General features: G+C 39.4%; 1 protein-coding gene across 1 annotated transcript in view; it reads right to left on the bottom strand.

The window, feature by feature from the left end:
* Positions 1 to 925: 925 nt before the first annotated feature.
* Positions 926 to 27,000, bottom strand: part of LOC139711771 (uncharacterized) — an 85,011-nt gene continuing 58,936 nt past the window's right edge. Inside the window, exons 4-8 of the mRNA XM_071623624.1 lie at positions 16,757 to 16,974; positions 16,202 to 16,355; positions 3,583 to 3,697; positions 2,761 to 2,831; positions 926 to 1,971 (exon numbers count right to left, since the gene is read on the bottom strand). Coding sequence (XP_071479725.1) covers positions 926 to 1,971; positions 2,761 to 2,831; positions 3,583 to 3,697; positions 16,202 to 16,355; positions 16,757 to 16,974 — 1,604 coding nt within the window. The remainder of the gene's footprint in view (positions 1,972 to 2,760; positions 2,832 to 3,582; positions 3,698 to 16,201; positions 16,356 to 16,756; positions 16,975 to 27,000) is intronic.

The raw sequence follows: 27,000 nt of genomic DNA, 5'->3' as shown, positions 1-27,000 counted from the left end.
ACAGAAACACGCGAAACACACAAATTCTTAAGCGTACGGGGTAGAATAAGTTTGTATTTTGCTTCTGGACGGTATAAGTAACAACTAAACAAAACAATTTTTATTATTTAATATTAAGAACAACCGCCTAGCACAGCTTGGACCCGTTGTATGTGATCAAAAACAAAATAAATTCATTATCTGCCAACAACCGTATGTGCTTTGTATTAATTGAAGCTGGTTGATGATAATATGGAAATCAGAATTACTAGTATTTTAGGCTACGGAGTTGTGTTTTGTTTTGTTTTTGTTTTTTCTGTAGTTATTATTTTCACAAGAGTTTGCGAGTATAAGACGTATAATCATAACGCATTTTACATCAATAATGACAGAACTCCATAGATTGCGGTGTTCAACCATACAAAACATTTACCTTAAAATTTGTTTCGTCAAGAGTTTGCAGAAATCAAATTGTCGTTTTAGGTATCATCCAAAAAAGCCTACGATATTGTGCGTTGTGGAGAAGAAAACTGACAGCGAAGAGCAGTGGTAATCCAGAAAATTTACTGAACTAGCCTATTGTTCATTCTAAAGAGCGCCACTTACGCCAGTGCATTCCAACAACTTGCCGTCCAGAGGTAATAATCAATTTCTACAGTACCATTATTTTCACAAAGCTCATTTGTTTTGAGTGGCAAAAAGCACGTAAAGCAATATTCTTTTTCCCGAGGAAAAAATGTATCAGGCAAATCTTTAAAAATGATGTACACACAGTTTCGCTGAAATTCTTTCAGCAAGGCAGCTAATCGTTTCTCCACCATTGTCTACGTCCACAAGCCTCGAGTGAGATGAATATAGGCATGGACGACACAACATCTCAACATCTCAACAACATAGGCCAAAGTACATGAGATCTTCCCGTGAGTTTCAAGACACTTTGTCACTATCAAAGTGGGCTAAAAAGGTCTGTACTCCGCGACTTCGCGAATCTATGACACGGCTTCACGATTTTCGAGTTTTCGTAGATGTGATCATCGGAAAAAGGGAACATGGTCATTTCCACTCCCTCCTCGTTGAGTTCTTTCACTTTGGATGGACTGGGCACCGTGGCCGCTCTCTTCTGTATGATCGGCCTCAGCTGCTGGCAGGGCGTGGTGGTGGAGTTACTGTTCGAGTCTATTCTCGAGTTCGGGTTATTGTTTTGGTTGATGCAGCCGTGCACCGGCGAATGTTCGCACTCGGAATCGAGGCTGTCTGATTTCTCTAGCAGTCTTTGGTGTGGTCCGCCCTTTTTGCCATTGGCGAGAAGTTTGAGTACGTCTGGTTTAGGTTTGATGGTTGGCTTGCCGCGCCGTAGCGCCGCTTGCAGGATCTCGCGCGTTTCCTGCCGGCCGCGAGCCGCCGCGGTACCGACGACCACCGCCGTCGGCGTGTTGCCGTTGATTGGGAACGGCGTTTGTCCGAAGGGGAAGAGGCGTTTGGAAATCTTGCGGTCCTGCCATTTAGCGACGGAATCGTTCACGTAGCCGTGTGGAGCGTTGTTGAGCGCTCGCATGTGTTGCTGGACCATGTACTGTAGAAGTATGCACTCGGGGGACATCTCGAGCGGGTCTTCCCCGACGCACGGCATCCCGTTCTCATCCTGGGTAAGGTACTCATACGGGTGCGAGTAGTCGATGCTGTAAACGGACTCCTCGCGATCGACGTTCAGGTAGACGTGCGAGTCATCGCTGCACGACGACTCGAGACTGCGCGAGTCCGCCGGCTCGGGGACAGGCGGATCCTTGGAAGGGTCGGAGCGCAGGTTCGGCGAGGAGCTGCCAGCGAAGCGAACGTGGTGGGCGGAGGCGTCCGGTGGCTTCGGGGACGATGACGACAAGAAGTTCGATGGCGGCGATGTTGGCGGGAGGGGTGGAAGAGGTTGGAGACCCAGTGACTCGTTAAGAGGCGTGGTCGGTAATTGTGACGTGTTAATCTCCGATGCTGTCGTCACTAGAAGGAGAAATTTGAAAGACAAAGCTCCATCACTGAGTTGTCAGATCTAGAAGTGTCCTTTCATTCATTCATTCATTCATTCATTCATTCATTTTTCCATCAACATCGTATTCCATTCAACATCGTATTGGCTCCTATGTGACATTCAAATTATTATGAATTACTTAGATATTACGAATCACTTAGATAGTCTGTGTTTCGTTTCTTTAACAAATATGTGAAGATGTAGTTAGTATCTTTGTTTCTCTGAAGTATCATACAATGTAGTGATCCAAGGACAGTGGTAATTGTGTTGAATTAACGGACAATTTCGGAACAGTCAAAAACAGTCTGAAAAGAAAGGGTTGCAGGTTAAAAAATTGATCAAAATTGGATAGAATTGAGGAAAGTTATGAAAGTGTAAAATTTGTCTAATTATCTCAAAAAAAGATCTTGAGCAGTCAATATTAATATGCAAATGAGTGAGTTGTTGATGTCCAAATTGTTCTTTAAAGAAATAGCCATCATCTCAAAATTTTCCTCACTATTTTCACGTCATAATGACATGGTGCCATTTTTATCCTGTCGTGGACAACTTTGATTTTGCCAATAATTTATTACTGGTACTATTAAAACTAACCGCTTTCATGAACGAAAAACGAATAAACAAACGAGCTGATTTGCCTTCAATTTTTAACACTTTTTTCAACGCAATTTTTGAATTGATAATGAAAGAGCTCTAACATCTCTGAGCGTGACGTCACAAAGGTGTTAATTGATTCGATCCCTACTACACAGTGCACTCACCTGTCGTGGGCTGTGATATCCCTAACTCTGTGTCGTCATCAGATTCCAACTCCTCGCAATAGTCCGAGTCTCTGAAATGAAAGAGAAGAAGAGAAAAGGGTAAATGAAGAAAAAATGGAGGAGACGACGAGAAAGTGTACTTTAAGAATCATCCCAGATGTTCTACCCTAAACTCATCAAATCACCCGTTTGTAAAGATATTGGTGAATTTGACGAAATGAAACACACACTGGGAACAAATTACAAAATACCTTCAACACCCCGGTACCCACCCCGAACAAACAAACAACAAACAAAGAAACAGCCAAACAAAACACGACAAAACAAAAGTAAAAAAAAAACCCCACATAAATTCACTAAATGAGGAATGATACTTTATCCCAAGGTTTGGTCACAACAATTTGTTTTGAGATAGTCATAAAACTTCACAAACTTTATCCTTACGTGTTAGATATACAAAGTCCCATTATTGTCGATCGCGGCGCTCTATGATTTAAGTAAATTCCTAACATTTCAGGATAAAGTTGTACGCTCGTGGAGTGGGATGAGTAAAAGTACTCTAACCATGCTAACGACTCTCTTTATATAAATAGCGTTGCTATGTTTTGTATGCATTAGAAGCAGCGCGTTTCAGTGATAAATCATCAGCATCTAAATCGAGATGGGAATGGGTGGAAATGGGAAAGCTGCGGTCTATGAATTAGCGCGTTATTTTAACTTTGAAAAGCGGGCATGGCGATGACTGCGTTGTCGTAGTTTCAACGCACCGGTGTTCGTTCCCCCATCAACCCGCGGCGCGTGACATCATATACAGTGACTCACCGCTTGTATTCGATCTTGCTCCTGTACCGCCGCCTGCGGATGGTGCAAACCACACAGACGCCCCCTAGGGTGATCCACGTCGTTATGGAAACCACAAATAATGCAATGACGTAACCTATAAAGAGACGTGTTGTAAAACAAAGAGAAAGAGACGTTTAATTCTCAAAACACCCGTATTTCTCCTTTATTGATGCGGCATTAATTTTTCATCGCGTGAACTGTGCAAGACGAGTAAATGTCATTCGTTTGCTGTTCAGTGCTGTGAATCATGAATTACAAATTTATGTGGATAGAAAAAGTATGAAACGGTTAAACGAGAGAAAAGAAGTACGGATAAACATATATTCGAATATCAGAAGCCATTCGGAACAGAAGCGTAAAGTTATGGATGAAGAAGATGTAGACTTTTATAGATTTTGAGTACTAGACTAAAAACAAAATGTCAACAAGGCCTTAGAATACAACATAGATGAAATAAATAGATAATAAATAGATGAAAGAAAGTGCCACAAAGTTATGATAAAACGTCAACGTTAACTGTCATCGTTTTCTGTTTCATATTCTCCTTACGTATAAAGCGCCTGAATAGTCTATAGATAGCATCATTTTGCGAAAACACCGTAAGGGGCCCCTATAGTTTTGGAATGACCGAAAACAAGACACAGGGCGGTCACTGTCATGCTGCCCCCTGTACATATTTTTCTCTTTCTTCTCGGCATAATTGTTGGGTGATTAATCACGACTTTGCGTCCTTTTCCGTTACGCGTCAATCAGAGGTAATTGAGAGCTACCGTGCGGCTCTGTTGGATGTATTCTCCTTTCCGTCCTTTTTAAAGAGATTACGGACTGACAATTTGCGATATCGTTCAGGGTGTGGCATGATCACTGGTTCTATAGCTACTTAGCAAAGAAAATTTGATTTGCAAGGGGATTTTGCGATGAATTAGTCTCTCTGACTGTCAGTTATCAGGGCGTGTATCGCAGAGTGTCTCTTCCCTCTGTGCCATGTAAACAATGGCGTATGTTTTGATGGTCGTTCTTTTTTTCCCTAGATACGACAATTTAAAGTGATTTTAGTTGCATTTGTGTTCTGATCTTTCTCGCCTAAATGTTTTGAATTCAGAGTTCTATCGTCTTTCTTCATGTTATATTTCTTGCATAAGGGCATTCCAAGTTACACATTTTGAGCCTTAATTTATACTGAATGCTTAATTGGTAGATTTAAGGATATAGTCTCTTGACACAGACGGACATGTTTGAGGAGACACACAAAAAAAAAACAACCTACATGAAATGATACCACAGTCAATTCCCTCCTAACGTCTTTCTATTGAACTCACAATGAAGTATCTTCGTCAACAAAGAATCAAAGCAAAGCAAAGCAAACTACACTGTAAAAAATGCGACATGCGACATGTTTATGAACTAAACACAGTGTTAAAAATCTAAACACTTTGTTTAACATCTAAACACCCGGTGTGTATAGCACGTGTTAAGTATTGAGAGTTAAAGTGTTTAGCTTGGAGTGTTTAGTTGGAGTGTTTATTCTGGTCACGTTATGTTAATCTCAATATGTCCATATATATATATATGGAGAAGTGTTGGAAATGGTGTGTAAATTGCAATTTCTAGTTTCCTTTTATCACGAGATAGTGGAAACTGTTACGACATCAAGATGCACTATGAAATAATTCATGTTTTAGGCCTTTCATGGAAATGCCTAATCAATAAGGAAAAAGGATAAGCTAAAAATATGTAATACAACTGTAATAAATTTATATTTTGGTTTCGCATGTACAGTCCTATATTTTAACTGCTAGAAAAAAAAATGGGAGTTGCCTTTGTTAATGATTTCGTTCATGGTTTAGGGCATTACCCAAATGTTTGTTGGTTAGGCCTAAACACTTCTACTGTCAGGATAAACAGACGCGTTTACATTTAGAACGCCTCGTAAACACGTTCTAAACACCGCACATGTTTAACATAAACACTGTGATACTCGTACTCTACAAGTCAGCAGCGCATGTGACATGACGGCCGCGGCCACAACGCACGCAGTGGTGCCCTGTGCGTGCGCTTCTAGCGCACACTCGTGCTATGAATGATTATGACCATAATCAATGCACAATTGGCGGGAAAGGAGATGCGCGCGTACGTACCTGTACGGATGGATCTGTCTGATTGGCTGGCTGGTGCTGCGATTGCATGCCCCAGCAGCGTGATGTGCGTAGGCCTACAGTACGTGCGCATTTACTAGGCTTGGTCGTCCACTACACTGCACTTACGACTCGATCGACTGCACTGCTGACTCGTTAGACTCGACTGCATGCACTGCATAAAGGAGCGGATCTAGCTATAAAGATGGCGTCGAAGGGATAAAGTTCTAGCCTGGCCGGCCTGCATGAAAGCGGTGAGTCTGCTAAGTCTGCTAAGTCGGTGAATAACAAGATTTATTGCAAAATCGCCCTCGTTTAATGTAAAACTGTAGTAGGCGTGGAAATAAGCTACGCCCTTAAAGATTTTGCTCGTTTGTTTTAGTTTTCTATTTCTAAATCTAACGACTAAGTTACGTTAGAACGGGGGAACGCTCTAACTGTAACGTGTTAGTGTTGTTAAAGTTACAATATCTAGGCCTACACTCTGCAAATTACCGGTACCGTAGTTATGGGTAAACTCGGCCTAGCGGGTAAACTCACTGTATCTTTAATTTTACGGAGTTATGAAGTATCTTTCATGTGAATGACGATGGGTTAGTGACTATATTTTGAGTGAAATTCAGTTTTATTCCCTGTAAATTCTTCACTCAACAGGTGGTGAAAATTGAATGTAAAGCCCATTAGGATGTCTTGGAAGGGGATGGCGATGGCACCAAAGTGGGTGACGATGATGTCCTGACGTGTACTGTATAAATCCTGAAAGACATTACCTCTGCTGGCAGAGAACGAGGCATGGTGCAGTCAGCAGAGTAAATCGACTGGGGATAGTACATCACTGTATACCATGTACTACCCATGTGGAAAGTGGAAATCAAGTAAGTACTCAAAATTGCAGAGCCAAATCAATGAATATTATGTACTTAAAGGGCATGTAAATGAGTTTCTATAAAATGCAGATTCTAGATGCTTTAAGTTCTTCTGTTTTGTGTGTTTGTGTGTGTGTGTGTGTGTGTGTGTTTTTTTTTTTTTGGGGGGGGGATTGCCTACTCCCGACTCCCGAATTCAATCCATTAGCTAAAATAAATATGGAAAATTGATTTATTGCAAATACATTTGTATTGTTGAAAGTGTAAATTACAGATGTGAAAATCTTCACCCAAGAAACAAAGGATACAGTATGGTCGTAATTCTGCTTGATAACGATGATGAATTAGAAAGAAGAAACAACAACAACAAAAAAGACTTGAATTATTTCCAGAAAATTCAGCAAAGTAAGTAAAAACTGACGCAAGACACTATGTGCTAATGTGATGAAGGGATTCTGTCATTCCTTTTAATTTGAATTTGCTTATGGATTCAGTCCACTTCTTTGACTATCCATTCATTTTCAGAATCTATGGGAGCAGTTAAGTCCATTGTATTGCAAAGCCAACTGATTTGTTTTCCTTGTGTAATCATTTCTTTTTACCAGCACCAGTACGTCATGGAAGAATTGATCAGGGATCACGCCAAACCTGTCTGGATTAGAATGAAAGATGCATGCGCTTACTTCTATACAACCCGTCTAAGAGTGCAAACATCTGAGGATTACAAGGACATCGCAAGATAGGATACTGATATACAATATATCTATAGGCCTACATACCATATGAAGGGAATGAACCATGGATAATGATTTTGAATGTTAATAATCTTTTTCCCGCTAGCCATGTGATGTCTCACATCGTCATGATGCACTACAGACTTATTAGGAGGCATCCCACCTGTTAGAGCAACCTTTCTATTGTTTTTTTTCTTCACTGACAGTGTGCATCTAAACCTGTATACTAGAATAAAGTAAATCATATGGGGGTTGATAGGGTTTTGTATGCGCTGGGGCTTCAGTTCTCCGTGTGCGTGTATGCGTGTATTACATAATGACGAACCTCTAAAGAAATATGAAGGTAGGGGGCCTATATAATTCGAAGAGGAATTCAATGCTTATTTGATGAAAATTGGTTTTGAAATGGCAGGGATATCCAAAACAAAGCGATTCTATTGTCCTCTGTGCTTACGATAATGGTCACCTGTATTCTTATTCCTCATAGATATGTGTAATTGTTTTTTTTTTTAACAGCTGGTAGGCCCTACGTAAAATTGTAATAAAGACACTTGCTCGAAATCGTTTTGCACTACTAAGAAAAACAGTTTTATTCACTTCATTCACGAACTTTGTTCGATTGGCTTTCTGTTATATTCTTGTGCAAAAAGGAATATAGAAATCAAAACAAATCAAATCAAAATAACAGCCATTCCATTTTTTTTCCCTCAGGTGCTTCAAATACAATCAGCAGATATTGGACGCAAATAAGAGGCCAGTAGTTGCATTTGTTTGGAATTCTTTGCAATTTTCTTGTAGACCTGATAGGAAATGCAGCATTCGGTAGTTAATATTTTCTTTCTGAGATATTCTTGAAATCGGTCACATGGAGAGAGGTATCAGAAATGTAGTACAACATGCATGGAGAATAGGGAGGAGTCTTGCAACTGACTGACAAATTGACAAGGGAGGAGTCTTGCTGATCACATCGCGTGTTCATGACAGCCTTGCATACTATCCCGCCTCCAGTTGCAATGCATTATTTTTTCTTTGTTCATATCCTCTTGTCTTTACCAAAAATTCTGCTGTGTCGAGATTGAAAGTAGCCCTCCATACCATGATTATGTGGAGTATGATGAGACTGATTAGACTCTAATAGACTATTCATGTATACCCATTGAGTTTGACTTCTTTCTCCAAGGTTCTAGCAAGGTAGAAGTTTTTTCTCACTCACCTTTTGAAATCCACTAACATTCTAAGATTTCTCTCGAAATACCAAAAGTGAAAAATCAATACAGTACTGTTAGCCTACATGTACTTTCAGTGAACGTCGCAGTGAAAAGAACAATATCATGTATGTATTTAAGTTCCATTATTGGTACTGATCAGGGAGTGCAGATAGATGTTCACCACAGGCTAAATACAGTGAAAACATTGGGTTTTTTTTTTTTTGGTTTTTTTGTTTGTTTGTTTTTGTTTTTGTTTTTGTTTTTTGTTTTTTTGTTTTTTGTTTTTGTTTGTTTTTGTTTGTTTGTTTGTTTTTTTTTTTTTTTGGGGGGGGGGGTCTCTTTATGATGAGTGCATCATCTACACTCCCTGATCAGTACCAACACGACCATAGTGTTGTGCATGGTATAATTTGCTGTGAGCCTAATTTGGTTCGGGTACACCCCAAAGCACTTTGCCAATAACTGATGCAATCTTCAAGGTCGGCATCGATTTGTTCACAGACTGCAGTTATGTTCCTTGAGGTGTTACATACATGTCAAGCTTCCGAAGCGTTGAGTTGCAATTCACAATCAACAAGTTTATTCGTTTGTTTTACAATACATGTACTAAGAATTAGTTCTGAATACAGTAGAAAGACGGCAATTCTTGAAAGTAGGCTAAGAATTACATGTGACTGAAAAGTAATTGTTAAATGCAATTTTTTTTCTCCAAAATGAGTTATGTGTCATTTCCTGCAAATACAAACTTTACTGTGTGTATAGGAGAGAATTCCATTTACGTCTTCGTGTACAGGCCAATGACTCCCAGGTATCTTGCATTTAACTCAGTATCTGGTGTCGTATAGCAATAACATGGCAATATTTAAAGGGGAAATCCAGTCCAAATACAAGTTAGTCTGATAAGAAAGAATAAAATATTAAGAGTTCATTGGTAAAATTTTGATCGAAATCGGATGTAAAATAAGGAAGTTATGACATTTTGAAGTTTCGCTAATTTTTGAGGAAACAGTTCTTGAATGGTTGATATGAATATGCAAATGGCAACATGGGCATGTTATTCCCTCACAACTTACTTAATTTCAAGTTCTTCATTCAAACGCAATTATTCACGAGGCTCAAGTCCTGATATATCTAACTGATCACTTTTCTGAAGTTATTCAACCAGCAATACCATAATGTTTCACATTTCATTAACATAAACATTGAATTTCATCATTTTCTTCTTTTTTTTGGGGGGGGGGGGTACACGATCAATGGAAAATTGTGAGGTTATGGCATGGTCAACTCGCTCATTTGCATATTCATATCCACTTTTCACTGCTTTGCAGAAATTAGCAAATCTTCACAGTTTGATAACTTCCTTATTTTTCATCCGATTTCATTCAAATTTTTACTGTTAACCTGGTAAGGTTTTACTCTTTTTTATCAGACTTATTTATTGAACTCGAATTCCCCTTTAAAGGATTTTAACTTATTATTCATCAGATATTGCCCAAGCTTTGACTGATGTTTTGATAACTTGCATTCAGAGAATTGCCTTTAACTCTTGTAGCCAAAATGTTTCTGAAAGCTAACCCAGGTCTTCCCTGGTATTATGCGATGTAAGTGTGCTGATGATTTGGTACATACTGGGTAAATTCTATATAATGTTATGCGTTTATCTTATTCCATGCAAAAAAAAGTGGAAACAATCCACTTTACATTAATAAATACATGGGAATTAACATGCATGATGATATGTCTCATTTAAACACGTAGAAATTAGCATGAATGAATGTATGATGTGTAAACATGTCTCATATAAACACGTGGAAATTACCATGTATGATGTGTAAACATGTCTCATATTATAAACACTCAGCATGTATAAGGTGTAAACATGTATCATATAAACACTGAGAAATTACGATGTTTAATATGTAAACATGTCACATGTTTAGTGTATGCAATTTTGTGATCGATCTAAAAATCAGACATGTGTTCTGAGAATAAACACTAAAATGGCAAATAAACATGTCGCAGTGTTTTTAATCTGTCACAGCGAATAAACATGTCGCAGTGTTTACATCGTAAACAGTGCGTCATGTTTATTTTTTGGTTCAGTGTTTAGATCTTAAACATTGTGGGTGTTTATGTGACTGTGCGGTGTTTAGGATTTAAACACTGTGAGTGATTACGGTGTAAACGTTTGGTGTTTAGGCTATAAACACAGCAGGTGTTTAGTTTTTAAACATCAGAACCGTTTAAAACATAAACATGTGTGTGTGATAAACACCTAGGGTGTGCTGAAAATAAACACAGCATGTGTTTAGTTCATAAACATGTTTAATATATAAACACGTCGCAGTGTTTTTAAACTGTCACAGAAAAGTGTTTAGTTAGGTGTTTAGAAACTAAACAAATTTTTTACAGTGTACCATCAGTATTCTTAATGGCATACAAATCTACATCTGAAATCATGTTTTGTACCATCATGCGTGCTGTAGTGCTGAAAGGGGGTCTGATAAAGATACTTAAAGTAACAGGTGGCACGAGGTTGATGCACGCGTCTCGTCAAAGCCGCTGTAAGGAGAAAGAGGGGCCCCGATCTTTATTAAGGGGGTGTATAGTCCCGTAAAAAGAACGTGCTTCTTCACATATTCGTATTATAATCGTCTACCCTTCCAGAGGAGGTCCCCCTGCTAATTAAACCCATTCTTCCTTGATTGGCTTGTTAAAAAAAATATAAAAAAGAAGAAGAAAGATGAGTATATATTCAGCTACCATGATGATTAATAAGCGACGCCGGACGAGCTTCTTTCCCATTGACCTTTGACGCATAGAAAGCGAGGGAAAACTCGGTGTATATCGGGTCAGTGATCTCTGAAAATGACGCTTGACTTTCATCTTGTGATAAAGCCTGCAATATCTCACTATAAAAAGGGTCGAAAGTTGCGATGACATTGCATATTGCTGACGGCATGCCTACATTCTTGAACTCAGAGCGTTTCTTTTTCTTTAGTTATTTTTGTCTCTATAGTACTCTTATTTCTTGCACATCCTTGCCATACACGCTTTATTTCATATTGCTTTTTTCTTCTTTACCACTCCACTGGTTTAACGCTGATCCTTCACTTCGACATCAAAGAGATTATTGACTTGTCTTAATGTAATTGGTTTTTTTTTTGTCCTTGTGCTTTCATGAGTTTATCCTTTCGTTGCTGTAGCCACTTATTATTTATACTATGATTTTCAGCAGTTATATATTATGTATTGGACCTCATGGAAGAACAGAAGCATTATGATAATGAATCTGAAATGGGCACTCCATCCATTTTGTAGTCTTTCTTTGATTTATGTATGATTTATGTATTGTTTTGTGTATCTTTCAATGTGAAGTGGAGAATAAACAGACAAACAAATAATGACGAGAACGGTGTACCCTATTATGATTAAAGGGGAAAAACTATACAACCAATTAGCGTAACTATCTCTTAAATACAATGCATTCGGTCCATCAGTTGGGAAAAGTGACCAAAGTGTTTCTATTCACCAGCAATTTTCTCTACAGTCCGTTTTAAACTCAACTTAAGATTCCTTCCTATGACCCCCCCCCCTCCCATTCCACGTGGTAAGAAGGCGACCTTGGGGCTCTGATTTTGTTGTCGTTGTCCGATGTTAAAACTATTTAAAATACGTCTCTCTGTAGCCGACATTTTTTGTGTTACTTATTAACAATTATTGCTTTCAGGGGAATGCACATTACAATTAAACCTTGCTTTATATTTTTGCATCTATTTTAAACATTACTAGTAAATATCATACATCTCTGCTTTACAACCTGATATATTGTGACTATACTACATTTTTTACCTTATTAGAAATTGCATAATTTTTTTTAGCATGACATGTTTTGTACATTTGCATTTTTTTTCGAAAATGAGTACGAATAGATGGAATGAAATAAAACGAAAGGAAAGTATCCATATCTGACATTTTGAGGTATACACACAGACATAAACAGTAATAACATACAAACCAGGTAGCTTTGTGACGTCAGCAAAGACGAAAAAGCCTATACGAAGCTTCAATAATGCTGACGGCGAGCTGTATATACCGTGCTTCTTACTCACGGACAGTGTTACAGATGAATGGCTCATTAGCCGGGAAGGGAAGTTTGCTGCTCCGCTTTTAAACGACCAAGGACGAAGACTTTCTTTTTAAGTATTGACTAGATGACTAATCGTCATGTCTTGTAAAGTCAATTAACAACAAAGGAAAGTCGCTCGTGTATTATTGCACACTCGCTTGATGTTTACCAGGATAACGTATGTATGTATGCATATATATATTATATATCTGTATCTATATATATATATGTATATATATATATGTATATATATATATATATATATATATATATATATATATATATATGTATACATATATGTATATATATATATGTATATATATATATGTATATATATATATGTATATATATACATATATATATATTAATTTTAACACATTCATGTACTGCTTTAGGCTTTCACATATGTGACAACCGATATTAACTTTTGACATCTCTCATTCAAATCAGCAAGACAACTGATTAGAGTATGATTTTGCTATTAGGACCAAATTACAACCAACTGCAATAAAAGTGATAAAAACCGTCATAAGTGACAATAATACGCAAGAAACTATGTATATTTTTCCAGGTGTTATTTATATCCATGTTCCTTGATGTGCATCGACAAATAAATGAGGGTTAAAATGTTACCCGTTATCTCTTGTATCTCTCCCACACGACCTAAAACGAATAATGTCAAGGCATCACATAATTATTGTTTACACAATGTCTATTGCGATTAGCTTTCTCGTACTGCGCTCTATCTTTGTGTTATAATAGTTTCCCTATCCTGTCATTGCAGCAACTGTCTGTCTCATTTCGTCTGTCTCTGGCTCTGTTTTTACTTCAGATTTGTCCTCTTCCTCTCCTCAGCCGCTCACATACAGTCACCATTCCACCGTCTATTCGTGTGCATCACTCTCCATAATGTCTCGCGTTGCTCTCTCCATCTCTCCTATATTTCTATCTCTCTCCCTCTCTATCTCTCTCTCTCCTTCTCTCTCTCTCTCTCTCTATTTCCTATTCTCTTTCTCTCCCTTCTTCTTTCACTCTTCTATTCTCGGTGTCTCTTTTCAAAGTTCTTGTTGAGTCCGTACCCGGCTCTGCCTGAAGGGAATTTCTCAGGGTAGCTCATTTGTCCCTAGCAAGCCGCATAATTTGACGTTCTTCCTGAGTCTAGTTACTATGACACATACTGTGTCTACTTTGGTGTCATCAGTACCAACAACCAAACCCTTCCTCAGCGTTTGTGGTTTTAAAAATCCCGATTTTTTTTTTTCCTTTACGTACTGCCTCTATCCATCTGCCTTCTTTTTTTTTCGGTTCAGTTCAGAAATCCGAGATCAGGACTTGTATTTATAGCAAGTAAACCCGGACTCATTGTGATCAATATGATTCATTAAAGTTGTAAACCTTGCAGTGATTCCGATGTTGTCAGAGCAAGTAATCCGGCTTCTATTCTGATCTACCTGGTACTGCACTGACTGCCTGACAACGTTGATGAATAATTTCCAGACGTATTGCATCAACACATACGAGATTAATTTCTGCTAAGCAAATTTCGTGAATGCCCCCTCCTCCCCCCCTTTTTTTTTGACGACTCTAGAGATAGACAAAGAAAGGAAGCGGGGAGGGGGATGGAGGGATGATAATAGAGAAGTGATGTATTAAATTTGTTTTCGAACATTTTTTTATTAGCTTATGGACTGAAGAGAAACTTTGCTGCACGTGAAGAACAGTATTTGCTAAAGATGATTATCAGTTCTTTAAGAAATATCTATATCAACCGGAACAATATTCTTTTTATTTTACCAGTCCTACATTACAGAATTTCTTCCTCTTTATGTAAAGAACACAGAAGAAAAACGATCAAATGATATGTACAATGATATTCAAAGAGCATAAAGAAGAGCAGGTGACTTAGCATGGGATACAGCTAATCTCCTTTTTCTACGAATCCGAGGGAAATTGCAGACTGATTTTCCTCACCGAGTTCAGAACCTACTAAGTAATCCCCGAGTTCTCCTCGACAGCTCCTAAATCGGGGCCGCTGAGATGTAATCTACATAAGGAGAAATGTATCTTATCGACATCCAACTGTTCATCTTAAATAATCCAACGCGCTGAACATGATATTGCAGTATGATGCAAAAGTTCAATATTTAGCTAACTGATCGTATCTTACACTTATCACTGTATTCAGTGTGCATGGGTTATGACTTGGTGATGAAGAGGGACATAGAAATATCAAAGTCAGACATTTTCAGACAAAGACTGGTGAGCCAAAGGGCGTCGATCCTATCAACCCCCCCCCCCCCCCCCCCGAGTGAAAATGTTTGGGAGGGGGGTTAAACATATCATTATGCTACCCCAACCCCTCCCCCAATTTCCGAGGTGTGAAACATTTTCTTTCTTACTTTTTTAAATTGAAAATTGAAAATCCAATTATTTCACCCAAAATGTGCATTAGATCGTTGATTTTGAATTCTGAAAATGCAGAAATTTCCCTTGCGTTGGAGGGGAATACCCCCTCCCACTAACCCTATATCCCACTCAGTCCTTTTCCGTTAGATTTAGTACACTTCTGAGATAGACAAATTCCCCCACTATACCATCAAAGGTGTGCACCAGGTCTGTTATGTCAATCCCCCAAAAGTGCTGAAGTTCCCTCACGTGGGAGGGGAATAACCCCTTCCAATCAAACCCTCCCCCCGCTCGGTTCGCCCTCATAGATGTAGTATTTTTTTTCTTCAAATTGACGATTTCCCAAATATTCTATATTTTTTTGATAACATGACATCATTCAATTTCACTTCTAAAAGTGTAAAAGCTCTCTCGTATGGGAGCTCTAGGCTAGGGGTTGAGGGAATATCCCCTCCCACACCCTCCCCCTGCTCGGCTTCCCTCGATGCATAAACTATGGTTACACCTTTGTGAGTGGCAATTTTCCAAATATTACGCCAAAAGTGTGCACCAGACTGTCGAATTGCTATCATAAAAATGCAAAAGCTCCCTCGTGTGGGAGGGGAATACCCATCCTCCCACCAATCTCCCTTGATCGGTCCCCCTCCACATAGACTTAGAATGATAATATACGGAATAACACACTTTGGGAATTGACAAATTTCCAAATATTCCTCAAGAAAGTGTGCATCACTTCTTTTTTATTTCAATATTAAGGATGCAACAGCTCCATCGTGTTGGAGGGGGTATCCTCCTCCAACATCCCACACTCCACGCCCCCAGTCACCTCCATAGACTTAGTACACTGTGATGACGCACATGCCAAACAAGAGGAGGCAGAAACCGCAATTTAGTCATTTTCATATTTCTTTTTCATACTTTTTTTGATAGAGAAATTTCATCTGAATTTCAGTTCTGAAATTCAAAATTTCCCTCGTGTGGGATGGGGGAAACCCCCTCCCACATCCCCCCCCCCCCCGGGTATACAGGGACGGAGAAGAAAATCAGAAGATTTAGAGTGCTGAATGGCAGAATAATAAGATATCGAACACGCTGAGATAGAGAGCTCTTGTCAACTTACTCGGACATCTGCATGCTCCCCCGTCGGGCCTACAGGTGCAGCCGATCTTGGCGAGGACGCCGCACGATGACCGACACATCGCCGTACCGTTGCCTGGAGGTAACCGGTCGGACGGATCCAGAGGGTTGATCACCTCGTCAGCATCCGATTCGTCCTTTACAGGAGGGGGGGGGGGGGAGAGAGATGGTTGAGAGGGCATTACAATCACTTGACTTTGCCCTGTCCTTGCGACAGGTGGATTTTTTTTTCCCTGTATGTTAGGGAAGAAAGTCGCAATGTTACTGTCCACTGTCTCCGCCTACAGATTGATGTCTACAGGTATCCACATATCATCTCTCTCCCCCTGAATTATATGCTTTGTATATTTCATATACACTGCACAAATTTTTAACCTTAAAGTAATATCGTAGCAATGTAACAATGGGTATTTTGGGCTTCAATTTGTTGCAACTTTCGGCAGAACAGAAAGGGACACACACGGTTGTCATGCAAACAATGATATAATACAGATCATCTTTTCAAGGTCTAAAAACTTTAATGAAAAAAAATACTTACTTCTGAAGAATTGCATGTTCCGATCACATGATGACAGACCTCGTGACCACTGCATTCACATCGCTGTCGACAGTCTTCCCCGTACCATCCTTCTTCACACTGACTCTCGCATCGCGCCCCGTAGTAGCCCGGTGGGCACCCGCAGGTGTTGCCCGAACCGAGACAAACTTGACCTTGGTTACAAGTGAGGCTGCCGCACTTGACCCGGTAGTTCCTCGCTGCGAGGGCGGAAGTAAAACGAAAAAGTTCGAGAGGTCAAATGTCAGACAGTTTACATCTTCTTTAGATCTCCCGCAAAATATAGTAAAAGTGGTGCAGATTTTATTCACTGGTTATGGCTGGTCTTGTCATTCGTTTAACATGCCAAGTTTTTTTTACCACTCAACGATGGCTAAATAACGCTTGAGGCGCAATCTTACATAGGACAATTAATTTCTCTCACACCATGTATAATTGGTTTAAGAGATAATGATAATGAATTTTTTGTTTGTTTGTTTTTTCCCACCGGAGTATGAATATGACATTACAGCAGTTTGAAACCTAAACGCCATCAGACCTTGCATTTGTTTAAGACAATATGCAAATATTGATATTATCATGGAATTTATGTTTCCAAACTTTAATTTTTGCTATCTCAGTTCTTGAAATGCTTCCTTCGGTTTCTGAGACCTCTAACGAAGACGAGCTTCTCAAAAGTATATTGAAGGATTGTCATGTTTCTCTAAGCATCTATTAATATATGCTGAGTAACTGAACGCGTGTAACATCAAATTAGTGCACATACGATATACTTCATGATCTCCAAGGAAGACAATAAATGTCTATGAATAAGAGGGCATCTTTTGGTCAACTGTCTCCAGACGAATTAGTGATGATGCTCTGATGACAGTAAATGATGTAGATGTCTTGCTTTGTCTCCTGTTGTTTTTATTTGATTTTGTTTTCGTTGTGTTTCTATTGGACATGCTATCTTTCAATCTTCCTCGCGCATTATGCTGAGTGCGTGTTGAATCTAGACTCCATCGATGATGGATGAGGCACACTTCTGGGACGTCTATGGCCTATCATGAACATTGTCCGGAGATACACAAACACGGCGAAGACTTAATGTAGGCATGGAAACGTTTTTGGAGGGTTGCCATAGCAATCTCACATCATGTTCCCGCCGCATCCGCCCCTTGCAGCAGCGGAGGGTTCGCGCTACGCCCTGAACCCGGCGACCGCTCGCCCCAAGAGACCGCCGACTTTACGGAGGAGAGAGAAGTTTGTGCACCGTCACTGGGAGGAGCTCAGACCGGGCGAGATAGATGGATGGATGGATGGATGGATGGATGGATGGATGGATGGATGGATGAATGGATGGATGGATAGATAGATGGATGGATGGATTGATTTATTGATGGCTGAATAGATGAATGGACGGATAGATGACAGGAAAGAGAAATACAAGTAAAGCAACACATCGATCTGGATAAACATCACGGGAAGAGTTACATCATTAATTCAAGTATGATCTGATGATGTCAGGAGCAATGTTGCGTACTATACCATCTATATGCCAGCTTTCTGTATTAGAAAAAAGAAAATACGTTGAATGGTGCATAAGATAAGAAATAACTTCTGATATAGAGAGTTTATATATATATATATATATATATGTACATACATATATGTTTGCAACACATATATGCTATAAGTTTCTGATATAATGCGTTGATGAATATTGATCTAATCTGCTGGACGGTCGAGATGGCAGACATCTATTTGAGAGATTTGATTATCTCCCTGCAATGTACGAGTGTGCAGGTGCACATAGGTAGTCTTTTAATGATCTCACATTTTGGCCGAGATTCCCTGAACTATATATTTGTTCTTTGTACAAACAAAATTTTATAATCAATCTTTGTACAGACGATTAGATTAAAGTGTTTGTAAATAAGTAATTCATGTCTTTTTTTGAGTGGTTCACAATATACAAGCTTGCTTTTTAGTGGACCTCTCAATTCTCTTTTACTCAACTGAAGCATAACTTTGCATTTTTTTTTTTGCCAGCATGCATTCTTATGTTTATCTGTATCACTTATCTTTTGCAAAGTCGAATGTTTATGTTTATAATGTAATTCCTGGTTTACTTTGTGTTGTGTTTTGTTGGAAAAAGAAGAATAAAAATAAATGAAAAAAAAACCCCAACAACAATCAAGCCAAGATGCTATAGGACTTCCCCCCTTCTCACAGTGTATCCTTAATTCACGCCCTCCCCCCCCCCCCCCCCCCCCCTCTCTCTCTCCCTCCCCTGGATCTCCATCAGGAGGACTCTCGAAAACTCAAGTTTGACGGCTTGATGACTCATTGCACCAAACGCCACAAGTGCAGACTCTGATCTAATGATTTACTACAAACACTCCCACCCCGTAGACCGCCGATATGCACGGAGATAGAGGAAACGTATTTTGTGAACCCTGGTAAAGTCACAGAGAAAGACAGAGAGAGAGAGGGGGGGGGGGGGGGGAGAGAGATGGAGTAAAAGAAAAAGGAAAAGTGGAGAGAAAAAGAAAAGTAATCGAAAGAGGTCAGATGATCAGAGAAAAAAACGGTATAAGGCTCTGAGATGGAGAGAGGGGCGGAATCAGAGAAAGGATTTAAGTTGAAGTAAGTACACTTTTACAGGATGTCTTGCCTCTGTTTTGTTGTTGTTATTGTTTTTGTTTGTTTTGTTTTGGTTGCTGTTGTTGACAAATACCAAAAACAATCTTACCTAGTGGCTTGTAGTTCTTCAGTAATTATGTTTGGGCAATTTTCTTTTTTCCTTTTTTTAAAATGTTGCTTTAATTCCTGATTCTCTCTACTATGCCCTGGAGTACATAGTCACGTCACTTCGTTCCCTCACTATTGCTTTCTATTTATAGCCTTCGCGCGGTTGTCTAGGGAGTCTTAACATAATCGATCCAGGGTTTAACTTGTTCAGTGTCATAAACGCTATGCGAGCATGGTATTCATTAAAGAATATTGATGCTACCCTCGATCGTCAAGCGAGCTGGTGAACAGTGCGAGACGGATTTTCACATAAAATGTTGGGAATTACGTTCATTCATGCGCTTATACATGTGTAAATTCAGCATACAACACCACAAGAGAACGGCAGTATTACAGGCAAAATTATAATTCTCATTTGATAATGTGTGACATATCCTATAAATAATAGACATAATCAAATTAATCTGCGATGTAGTGCAATGTATATGGTACGAATGATATTACATGATTGTCATTATACATAGTATTATGCCCTGCTGTGTACATTGATGTCAATGAAAAGTCTAATATGTATGTACATATTGAACAATATTGAGATTTTTCCGACGTTCGTTCTATTCATCTTATTTTGTTATTCATTTTGATATTTGCTACAACTCAACATGCTAAACATCGAAAATGTCTGATCGAAAGTAATAGAACATATATCCTGTTTTCAATGACGCTGCTTCAAAACTAACATTAACAAATGCGAGTTATGCCTCGTTCTATAAAGTCCTTTAGATGAGGATTTTTCTAAATATCTGTGGCCAATCACCCCTATCTCAAACGTCATTTTTATCATCAGTGCATGATAGTTTTGCTGGTAAGGATTTTTGAATGAAATTGAGAGCACAGATTTGATTCTGTCTTATCTCTTGCGTGGTCAGCCATCTTACAGGCAGGGGGAAAACACATCGTGCTGATGATTACTGTTTTTCTTCATTCTTTATTGTGTATGGTTGGACGTAGGCTCCTATATTGCATTTCGTATGTAACTGATTGGCTATAGCCTACATCGAAAATGGTATCAGCATTAAACTGAGAGACCTATAGTTGCAAGACTCTAGCTTAATTCGAGATTTCGACATTTCATTCCTCAACCACCACACACGCACAGAAAAGGTTAGTTAGGTTAGCCGGTAAATTAGTGAGACCATCAATAGAATTTTGAGGTCTTGAGTGCTGTATGCTACGTTATGCTACGTTATGACAGATATTTGAATTCAGACGTTCATACCTGTACTAGTATTCGGAGTGTTAGGGACACCTTAATAGCGTTTTCAGACACACTGATTTTTTTTTTTTGGTATATTAATAAGACCTATGGATATACGACGTATTGATATGAGACCATTCGGATACAACGTTCCAATGTACTATCGTATGGCAGCATCACGTCAGTCTTGTTTTATTGAGAACCTGATGAATAGGTATGAGTCTCTCACTTGCGCAGGACGAACTTTTTGCAGGCTTTGCGTATTGCGTTGGAATCTCTGGGTAATTTGCGATAATCCTAGTGCGAACAATACTGATACGACGTATGGACATATTAGAACATTGAGAGACGAATATACTTCGTGAGCATGTACGTCGTTTATATCGAAACGCTGCTCAAACCATTGCTTTGACATACACAATATCATAAATGACATAAAACGACGTATTAATTATTACTACAGGCATTTAGACACAAAAAACGTTAAAAAGATCAATACGAGAACTCTCTGGTCTAAAAGGGATTTTAGATTTCGTGCGAACCGTGCGCGCGCCAGTTCCTCGCACGCGCATGGGCGTATACGTGAATGAGATGGGGGAAACTATGGTGTCCTCGGTCTTTTCCTTACTCTCAGCCCCACCCGTTTGATATAACATAAAACTACTAAGTATGGGGGTATGTCTGGGCGGGATATCATCACTGTGACATAGGGGAAGTTATTGGCATGACTCGCTGACCATAATATTCATTAACACGGGGATTGAAGCTGGGGGTTAAAGAAACAAGACCGGGGGAATTGTTATCGATTGAACGCATGACCTCGGAAGTAAACTGGTTGGATTGCTACGAGAGAATTCAGACACTTCCTTTGCCCTATAGCGTAAACCAAGGGGATGAAATGTCTTTAGTTTCCTGCACTAAATAAGAACGTGGGTGTCATAGCTCACGAAAGAAAAGCTTAATTTAGTTCTACCTTTATGTGACTTCCTTGATTTTCAGAGTCTTTTCTTTTCTCTTTTCTTCCTGTAACTATAGCAACGCCGCGTTGCTAATCTCCATTCCCTTGAGTCTGACAAAGCATTATTGTAATATAGTAGTCACGTTCTTTCCTATAACACTCCCAATTTGGAAGATCACAATCGCACATTTTGAGATACAAAACACAAAAACGAGGCACATAACATGAAATGTGACATTTTAACGACTTGCTTCATGGAGTCCAATAAAGTTGTCTGAATATCAGGGGAAATTCGCGTATTAAGGGCTTCAGTCGAAATTACAATTTTGATGGAAATCATTTTGCAGTCTCCCATCTATCTCCCTGCAGACTGGTCTATTACACTGAATCCGCCCGATGTTACATTCGACTTAAACATTACAACACTCGATAAACGCAAGCATGCGTGGCTCCAACATTGCTATGTGGGTAAGAGTGTTTTATAGTGTGAATCCCGCTTCACGGTCTGAATCTACCTTCGGGAGCCGAACACACCCAACGGTGCCCGAGTACCGTATGATCAGCGAAGTATAACGGGCTTTTTTCTTCCGATAGCATGAACAGTAAACGAGAAACGATCATTGTCAGCCGAAAGGTCTTCGGAGATCGGCATTACTGAAGAAAGATTGAGAAAGTTTATCCAACAGGTGTACGGATGCTGGTCGTGATTACGACTGACTTATAAAGAGAGTAATCCTCACGATGACAAAGATATTTTGAGGCACAACAATACAGATGACCGTAGCATGGCAATGCTTATTACAATAACTATGATAATGACGGTGTTAATAATGTTCATGCTATATGACAATGCCATCAAGTTGTTGTTTATGCATAGTGGTATACCATTGATGTCAGCTACAGTAAAGCTGGCTGGTATACCTTGTGTGAAGAAAGAACGGAAGGAGCTAAGGTGTGGCTGAAGTTGTTGCAAAGAAGGAAGAAACGAAGAAAGAGTTCATAGGCATTCAATGAGTCTCATTTCGTGACGAATATGAGACTTGAATGAAAGGAAGGAGAAAATGTCTTAAGACTGCTTGAAAGAAGTTCATCACACCGAGGCCAGAACGAGCTAACGTATTTTCGCTTGCCAACTTTTGAAATCCCTGGATATCACGTACACTGCATTTTATATACTATCTCTCCAAATCTATCCTCCCCTTTTCTTTATCTCATATCGGCAACGAAACAAGTGACTGCACGAAGAAGACAGTTACGTTCAGACGACAAGCCCTAACCTCGAGGTTAGACGACAAGCCTTTTTTCACCAAGTTGAACCCTTGGTGAGACTGTGTATAGCTGTCAAGGAAGAAAGGTGGTTAAGTTTACAGCGGTCATACTGCTATTCATTGGTGCATACTCGTATCTCTTATCAGTGACAGATGATAACCTCACTATCGTATGTCAAGAGAAAGGAAGCAACAGTCCACGGAAAGAGCGCCACTGATCATTACGTGACCAGTCCTCCTTTTCTCAATTTTTGATATCATTTGATGTATTCTCACTTGATGAAGTTAATTAGATGATAATTTGACTGCTAAGCCACATGACAACACCTTACAAACCCTTAATACAATCAAGAACTAGCAGTATCGGGAATAGTAACGACATTTCCAAATGGAACGTGATTCTGGTAGCGTTCTTGTCTTACTATCCGAGATCCGTTGGAGAGTTCCTTTCGCTTTCCGTACAGCTATTCTAATTTCACAGTGCTGGACAACCACTTGATGTGATTGAACCAAGTATATATGGTTTCCTCATTCTTGCATATTTAACCTGCAATTGATAATTTAAGTCATCGTCATAAGATATGTAAACATTCTTCAATAAAACATTATATTCACGGGAAACAGTTCAGTCCTTAGTACCCGAAATTGACACCATAACCCTAAAAACCCAACAGCTACAAAGTATTCAGACAAAAGGTAAAGAATGTAAGCCAACGTTCTGAGTGGGATTCTAATACTGCAACAATTTTATATGCAGTCAGGTGAAGAGCATTACAATCCTGACCAACTATGGTTTCTTTCGTTTAATCTCTTCATGTTTTAAAGAATGAAGTGAAAACAGCTGGCAGCTTCATTATCACGAAAACAGCAAGAGAGAAGAGTGAATTTGTGTCTGTGTATGTGTGGGTGTGTGAGCATGTGTGTGTGAATGCGTGTGTCTTTGTCTGTGTGTGAAGATTTGCTTCCAATCCTTATGTTTTAAGGGACACCTCGTTGGGTGAGAATGATAAGGGCGTTAAGTTGCCACTTAAGCCATAGAACTATGGAACTATATAGAACTATAGAAGACACTACTGTTCACACTTGACAGCGCATGTCGTCTTTGAAGGTGTATGAACATGTCGTCGGTCTCGAAATTGTCTCAAACACTTAGGCCCGAATTCACAAATGAAACCATGGTTTGAACCATGGACAAAAACCATGGAGCGCAAAGTGTCGCACGGAACATTTCGTTACGAAATTGGTCATTTCGTCGACAAAAATAATGACCGTTTCGTTAACGAAATTATCATTTCGTGGACGAAATGTTCATTTAGTTACAAAATGTTGTCATTTCGTTACAAAATAATCATCTCATCGACGAAATGACTGATTTCATAACGAAATATTCCATGCGACACTTGGCGCTCCATGGTTTTTGTCCATGGTTCAAACCATGGTTTCATTTGTGAATTCGAGCCTGAGTGTTTGAGACAACTTCGAGACCGACGACATGTTCATACACCTTCGAAGACGACATGCGCTGTCAAGTGTGAACAGTGGTGTCTTCTATAGTTCCTTTTAAAACCGTCGTATTTACTTTCTTCAGTTAACGCATTTCTTGATGTGTCTTTCGCAAAGGTCGACAACGTTTTGATAGAATAGGAAGTGGTAGAGCTGGTATAAGCACTTATGCATTTTAGTGTGTTATCTGAAAGTGATGATTGTGAGCGATATTGATTTCATTGTATACATATTTTGTAGAAGGGACTAAATAGAAAACAACAAAAGGAGAGAGTTATTTACAGCTTGTGTTGTGGTTAGCAAACATATGACAATACGTAGTCTTTGCTGTTATGGTTATTACAAACAAATGGACCAGTAGGAGCTCAATCTCAGACTTGTTTTTCTGTCAGCTGTTGCGGTCGACAGCGTTATACGTGTTATACAGTCCACTTTCTCAAAGCACGTGCATGTGAACATGTCTCCAGATCGAGAAGACAAAGACTGGGAGCTTTGTGTTTCAGGCGACGACAAGATGTGATGTGGCGACCACATAACATATGTGTCTATGTATTAATATCTATGGGTATAGATAGATAGTATAGATAGATAGAGAGACAGACAGATAGATAGATTGATAAACAGATAGATAGATTGATTGATAGATAGATAAAGATAGATGGATGAATAGACAGAGAAAGAGATAAATAGAAAGATAGAAATAGAAATAGGCAGATAGATAGATAGAAATAGACATAGTGATATGTTTTCATGAATACAAATACATCGCGTGCTTGTTTGTGTTTTTTTGATAAGAGAAGACGAGTTTGCCTTATTACCAATGGAATTCAACGTCCAAACTAATCATGTTGGAAAAGAAAACATATATTTTACATTACAAACTAACTTTTGATAGATGACGAAACTCTAAACGACAAGGGAAATGAAATAAAAACGAATGAAATAGAAATGCAGATCAAACAGAAATAGGGCCAAGAAGTATAATATCATAATGATACAAGAAATGCAAGAGAGAGAGAGAGAGAGAGAGAGAGAGGGAGAAGGAGCCTGAAGGAAGAAGAAACCATGGAGGAGCAGAGGGAAAGAAGCAACAGTAGATGACGACATATAGTTGTAGACGAAGACGGTGACGAGGATAACGAATGGAGAGATGATGAAGAAAAAAATAACAGAAATAGCAATGGAAGAAGGAACAGGAGGAGTGGTTCTAAATATAGGGAAGGAAAAACTGTCACTTAATACGGTGCGATGATATTCAAACTTCCTGGACAAGACATCATTTGTCAGCGCGTCTGACCACGTGAACCGGTGGTCGAACGCGCGCCCGCTGAGCTCAGCTTCCGCATTATGTAACTCTGCGTCATTCCTCGCCCGCGCGTCGATTATGCGATATTGATATGATGCAGCCATATTCGCAGGTAGAAAAAAAAAACATGAAAGAAAGGGAACACCCATGGGAGGTATAGTCACTCAATAAAGTGGGTCTCACCGAAGGTCTTTCTTCTGAGGAAACATCTTCCCCTCCTGGTTCTTTATCCTTCCTCTCTCAGTATGGCGCACATGTGTGGATGCCACCCGTCTATTTTTGGTACGGCGAATTATGATTAATTCACCACATTTTGAGAATGATTTCCTGACGGGAAGTTCAAGGAAGATTTTTTTTCCATTTTCAGGGAGGTGGAGGAGGGGTGGAGTGGAGTGGTAAGGGGTAAGTGGAGGCTGGGATGGGGAGTGATGGAGTTTTAAAGATGGTTTAGACCTAGAAAATAGAAATATATATATATATATATATATCGGGTCGTGAAAGGATGACGCAGCTTAAGGATATTTCGGCATTCATCGCCACAATCGTGCATGTCCATGAAAATCTCATGGGATCGCCTCTGTCTAGCTAATTGGAAAAGTCCGCCAAACAGGAAGGACAAGTCTGGGGAAACATTTTCGAGTGGTGCTGGATGGATTCAAAATAATGCATGCTGGGCATATTATATACGCAGGGCTGACCGATTTTTTTTTTTAATGTTCAGACTTTCAAAGCTCGTGGACTTTTATAGAACGACGGACAGAACATAAAATCGGAAATGTCATCTTTAAGTCTCCAGTGGTGGGATGAGTTGTGATGGAGTTTGAGAAGGGAACACTGTTTCCGTCGTGTTTACCTCCCTCGACCACAGGCGCAGTTATTTTAAGGTAACTGGCCCTGTAACAACACAGTGCCATACTGTTAACTCTCTCAAAATAGGGATGATAATTCCGGTCATAATCACCGCTAATCATAGGATTCGATTATGTCGCACTATGAATTCGGAAGTCTTGCGGTTTCATCATACCATGACTAATTGCACTATTTTGATAAAGTCATCATCAACACTGGATACTGCAAGTGAACTTTATGGCAACATGCACATTGTGTGCCACGTCAGCAAATTCATATCCCCTATAATGCGACTAATCCATCCGTCACTTATAGCCGTAATTTCGTATGTAATTAAAGTACGTTTCT

This window comes from Diadema antillarum, unplaced genomic scaffold (assembly GCF_040938485.1).
Source record: "Diadema antillarum isolate AM-2024a unplaced genomic scaffold, OU_Dant_1.0 seq00001702_RagTag, whole genome shotgun sequence".
Classification (NCBI taxonomy): domain Eukaryota; kingdom Metazoa; phylum Echinodermata; class Echinoidea; order Diadematoida; family Diadematidae; genus Diadema; species Diadema antillarum.
Note: the sequence above shows the minus strand (reverse complement) of the source record. Positions and strands in the feature narration are given on the sequence as shown.